Raw genomic sequence first — 5579 nt, forward strand, 5'->3', positions numbered from 1 at the left:
AGAACTTTTGCTGATCAATTTTAGTGAGGTTCCCTCTCCTAATTATGTTCTTCGGTGTGCTTTTTAATTAATAAAATAAAAGATTAAAACAATTGAGGTTGAATAGTAATTAACAAAATAATAACAAGAGGATTTGTCTTAAAAAAAACAAATATTAAAATTAAATTAAAAATAATAATATAATAAGTAATTACTTAAAAGAATGTATGTGGCCGTGAAGTAAAAAAGAAAAAAAGAAAGAACTAAATTAGAAAAGATGAAATAGATACTAATATGTATAAACATTCTTAATAAAGTATACAATGATTGTATTATTAATTATTATAAAATAAGTATTTTGTACTTCTATGAATTTTTTAAAAATAAAAAATAATTGAAGTCGAATAATAGTTAATAATTAATAATAAGTGAGTCTAAACAGTTTCTAATAATTAAACGTAAAGTCGAATAAAAATTATACACCAAAATTATTCAATATCTTTTTTCTATATCTCTTTTATATATAATTAATAAGGTTGGGACACTTTATACCTTTATATTTTATTTAAAAATAAAATAAAATAAAAATTTAGATTAAGTAATAGAGATAATTAAAAATTTTAAATGATTAAAAATAGTTAATTTATTTGAATGGTTATAGGAATTGTTAATTTATAATCTTATTATTTAAAGATTTAAGGATAAAATTATTTAAGGAAATGTAGAAATGAAAAGGCAATTATAACTTATTATCCATGTCTCTCCTTTATATATGGATGGATATAGATTAATAAAAAAGAGATATTCGGTATTTCTATATTTTATTTAAATAAATAAAAAGAGAAAAGTTGTATGAATAGGAGGTGAATGTTAATACAACCTTGACAAACCGTGTAAAACGAGAGAAAAGAATACTTAAAAGAAATTTTTTAAAAAATATTAGGACATTTTAGGCAATTTTCTCAATAATAAAATAGGGACTAAAAAAAATAAAAAATGAAAACATCCTTTATATATCGTTATAAATAAAGATCAGATAAGGGTGAAGACACGATACACGACTAATGAGTAGTTAATCTAAGTAAACATGTCTGATCCATTTTAATTAATCTTGAGAACTAACTATGGTAAAAAGAAAACCTGCTAAATTTATGTGGTCTTAGACTAAGCAGAGACACCATTCCCAGTTCTGCTTCTATGTTGAGGGTTCTAGACACAACCATTCTCTATCGCTTGTATTTTTGTTTAATTTAGACACTAAAATGGGCTTGGTTCAACTCACATAGTTATAGTTTGTCCAGGGTCAATGCTATTTACACCTCTTCCTTTCTGCTCTTTGTACCACCTGCTTTTTTAAAAATTAATAAATAAAAAATCTTTTTACAGAAAATAGTTTTATAATGTATTAAAGCTTAACTATATTATAGAAAATAACTTCTGTAATATATAAAAATATATTATAAAAATTAGCTTTCATAATATAGTAGAACATACATACAATGCATTTTTTTCCTTCTGTGTATTAGAACCTAAATACACAACAAAAACATGTTTCTGTGGTGAATGTGATCGAGATACATAATGAAAATAAATTTATGTTTGGAGGACATACGTTGGGGTATTTTTGTCAATTTATTTTTTAAAAGGCAAGGGAATCAAATTGTAATATAAGAAGTGTGATTCTTTTCTTTAATTAAAAAAAGTGTGAACAGTAACTCTCTCCACATAGTTAATTATCACGATTGGTCCAATCATCTCCCAAATCAAAAGTCCACCAAACCGATGCTTATCGATGAGTTACTCTCCCTCCCTCTCTATAATAGACTTATTTCAACATATGAAAATAACTTGTCACTCTCAGACTCTATTTCAATAAGGTTGATGTAATTTATAAAATAATATATTTAACTTGTCCTAATAAATTTCATGATCAAACTCGTGACACATGTCCAAATTAATTAATTAATATTTCTTGCTGTAAAAAAAGTAGTAGATTTCTAAAGCACCTCCAATACTACTGAGGAGAATGCCAGTAACACATTAGTATTACTAAAAAAGAGCCACCTAAAACGGCAAACACTTTACCTAGTTACAAATAATCAACTAGTCTCTATACGTTAAGGAATGCCCAAAAGAGGCAACATCTAATTTTTTTTGTCCAAACAAATCATAAAAGGATAACATAAGCCCTTTCATTGGAAGATTGAGCTGAGTTTCCTTATTCAGAAGTTGAGCAGTTAGGTAGCCACCGAATGCTTTTTTGGCCCTAGTCTTATCTCCACACAATGAGACTCAGATTATTAAGCCACTTTTTCTTTTAAAAAAAGTGTATTTACAACAGCTGATTAACAACATATACCCGTATATTAAAGTATGATTGCTATAAAATAAATGAGGTATGTACCAGTTCTCTTCTCTTAATATCAGCTGCATTGTCATAAAACTAGATTCATAACCATTTATTAGTATACTAGAGAACAAAGTCATTTGTATCAATGATGAACGAATTAGAAAAAGATGAACCTTAGAAGGTAAAGAATGCGAACAGAATCCGCCATATAAATAATTACTTTTGCATCTAAAAAGTTAGATAGAGAATACTCCTAAATCCAAATGACAGATGCATTTTGAAAATCCTCGATTAAACCACGTATCTCTTCCTACGTAGCACAAGCATGGCACCAAAATAAACAATGAAAGCATCATCATTTCATTCACTTTAAATTTTGATGAGCATTAACGAGCTTTATATTTACATGCCCCAAGTCTATAGCTGGAAAAAAAGTTCACAAAAACCAAACAATCACCAAACCATTCTTGGAAAAATAGCTCGCAATCACATGCAAAAGTGGGTTAATGAAAAGTGTCAGCTGGAAACTCTAGGTTGCTTGCATCCATGCTCCGGTAAAAGGTTTTCAGACGCAGCCCTTTTTGGTTTCAACTGCAAAAGATAAACGGTCATGGACATCTATAAGATCCCTCATGGAGATGGGTGGATGTAGGAATGTACACAAGCATGTGCAGACCTAACAGCACCAAAATAAGAGCTTTAACTATCAAGAGTCACTAACCTTCTCTTCAGCATGCTGATAAATATGTCTCAGGAGGATATTTTTGGCTTCAGTACTTATCACTGTCGGAACAATTTTCAATAGGTTAGCAAACCCTCAAATTCAAAACACCAGTGAGTCTAGTCTACCCAAATTAAAAACATAAGAGCGAGCCTGTTAAAAAATGTGGAATGTACATCTATGTCAGAAAAGAAAAGGAAAAAGAAAAAGCTACAACCAATGTTTTATGTTTTTTACTTCTCCGATATAAGTAAAACTTTTTGTGCATGCGGTAAAGAGAAAAAAATATATTAAGTAATAGTTTTAATGCATCCTGTTTGGATCCTCCTCCAAAAACATGATCAAGGGAATAATCCAAACTCCAAAAGAAAGATACATTTTTCAAACAGATTATCAATCAAATAAATATAAAGCAAAGCATTACTACCGAAGTAAGTAGAAGAAAATTCCCCAGATCACCTTGATCAGGTGGTGGAAGGGTCTTACTGTGAGTTGGATGGTAAGTAGCTGGAGTCATTTTCTGCATGCGAACAGAAATCTTATTTTAGAAAGCAAAAGAAAATAAATCATTAGTTGATCCAGAATGTAATTTAGAACAAAAAAGAGTAACAAGTTACATAAAAAGAACTTGAGCCTAAAAATGTTTGGTTTATCCATGACTTGGTTAGAAAACGATAAGGAATAACAGTGACCTACTCAATATGTTTATCTTCAAGATCACATATGTCATACTCATATTTAGGCTTCCATTTTATCAAATGTAATCGTTCAGAGACATGTCTTACCCATTGTTAAACATAAAACAAGAATTATGTATAGTGTAAGCATACTTATATGCTTCAGCAGAGGTATCAAATGAATTCAACGATCTCCTTCATTTTCAACAGCTAAATTACATGGGTGATATGTATTTACTTGTAATTTAGCAGATCAGCAATTAGCAAATTTATGGAAAAGACAAGAACGAGTTCATTCATCAAAAAGTACTGTGGAAACAACTAAATTTGTGTCAGGCTAAGCTGATGTGGCTGAAAGCTAGAAAGATTTTTTTTTTATAATATAAAGGAGAAATTTTGTATAACTTCAGCTTTTTCAACTAATTAGAAATCAAAGTAAAAGACTTCTGTTACTGAAGAGTTTACTGTTGATACAATATTGAACAAGAAAGCCAAGTTTTATTGTACTATTTTCAGTGTAAAAAATGACAACAGACGAAAGGAAAAAAAGGAAATCATCACATACTTGAAAAGTTCCAAACTTTCAAAACTTTCACAGAAACTTTCCACAATAGCAAAAAATGTATAGAGGAAAAAAAGAAAACAGTGAAATTATTGAGATTAATTACATATTTGGATTGACGTCAGATAGCCTTAGACGCGTGTCATTCCTAATGTTAAAATTAGTTGCTTCTACGACATTTCATAAACTTGATGTGAATTTTCACAAAGATGTGGCCTGAAAACGCTCAACCAAACACAAGCTAAATTGGCAAAAAAAAGACAATTGCACAATGCCATTTGCCTATTATGAATTATGATTATCCAAGTAGTAATGACAATCAGAATGTCAACAAATACTCTGCCATGTGACAAAAAGAAACAAACTTAAAATTCTAAAGATTGCAAATACAGAGCTCTCTTATCAATTTCTTAGACAACAATAACTTACAGAAGAGCTAGAAGGATCAGAAGGCCGGAGTTGACTGAAGTTGTGAGGGTCATAGGATGGCCAATTACCAAGCACAGACTCCATAGAGTGCTCCAAATTTCAGAGAGAGAATTAAGGCTTGGAAAAAGAGGACAACACACCACACCACACCACTTGCCCTAACTTCAAACCCAATTCTTCATTCTTACTTGCACAAAGATTATATTTGTAGCTGATACGCTGCAATTAATGAAAAGGGGAAATTGAATTCCACAATTGATTGAATGAACGTAGCATTGAAACCAAATTGGAAATAATCAGAGTTCAAAGACGGTGCAAAAAAGTAGTGAGTGAGAAATTACCCAGTGAAATTCTGAGCAGTGAAGAATTGAGATCTCTCGGGAAAGTTATGATAATGAAATGAAAGGATGGCGCGCAGTTAAAAGCTGAAAAAACCTACCACCCATTACCATGGAGTCCAATTACAAACTTCACCACCCAACATCTGCAACTTTAATATCCCATATAGTACCAATAATGACAACATTGTCCCAAACAAATTTATTTATTTATTTTTGTTATATACCATATGTATTTATTATTCCTTTAAGGATATTTTCTCAAAAGTAAGTAGAATTACTAATTGTTATTAAGGTTAAGTTAATGGAGTCGGATAATATATGTTATTGTATTTTTGATAAATAAAAAAAATAAAATTATTACTTGTGACAAACTCTCCCTCTAAGAAATTATATATATATATATATATATATATATATATATATATATATATATATATATATATATATATATATATATATGAATGAGATTTGAATTTGCTCACATAAAAATATATGTCCTCAATGATATCTCAAATAATGA

The 5579-nt window shown here is 29.6% G+C and overlaps 1 protein-coding gene across 4 annotated transcripts; it reads right to left on the reverse strand.

The window, feature by feature from the left end:
• Positions 1 to 2666: 2666 nt before the first annotated feature.
• On the reverse strand, positions 2667 to 5221 carry LOC109797233 (DET1 complexing ubiquitin ligase). 4 transcript variants are annotated; one of them, XM_020357201.3, is made up of 5 exons: positions 5060 to 5220; positions 4719 to 4937; positions 3510 to 3570; positions 3051 to 3112; positions 2667 to 2920 (listed from the first exon to the last, which is right to left on the reverse strand). In XM_020357201.3, the coding sequence occupies exons 2-5, from the start codon at positions 4800 to 4802 to the stop codon at positions 2846 to 2848; spliced, it is 282 nt and encodes a 93-aa protein (XP_020212790.1). In that variant the 5' UTR covers positions 4803 to 4937; positions 5060 to 5220; the 3' UTR covers positions 2667 to 2845. The 4 variants fall into 4 exon arrangements, with proteins under 4 accessions (XP_020212790.1, XP_020212789.1, XP_082933357.1 ...); XM_020357200.3 differs by having other exon boundaries at positions 3510 to 3588; XM_083077231.1 differs by lacking the exon at positions 2667 to 2920 and having other exon boundaries at positions 3047 to 3203; positions 3478 to 3588; positions 5060 to 5221.
• Between the last annotated feature and the right edge of the window lie 358 nt (positions 5222 to 5579).

The sequence above is a fragment of the Cajanus cajan genome, chromosome 6 (genome assembly GCF_000230855.2).
Source record: "Cajanus cajan strain Asha chromosome 6, NIPB_CcT2T_4, whole genome shotgun sequence".
Classification (NCBI taxonomy): Eukaryota; Viridiplantae; Streptophyta; class Magnoliopsida; order Fabales; family Fabaceae; genus Cajanus; species Cajanus cajan.

Bases quoted from the DNA above. Each gene is read 5' to 3' on its own strand.
- LOC109797233 (XM_020357200.3), bottom strand. From the start codon at position 4,802: ATGGAGTCTGTGCTTGGTAATTGGCCATCCTATGACCCTCACAACTTC. The intron at 3,113-3,509 runs GTGATCTGGGGA...TTGTTCCGACAG, and splicing joins CCTTCCACCACCTGATCAAG to TGATAAGTACTGAAGCCAAA. The intron at 2,921-3,050 runs GTTAGTGACTCT...TATCTTTTGCAG, and splicing joins ATCAGCATGCTGAAGAGAAG to TTGAAACCAAAAAGGGCTGC.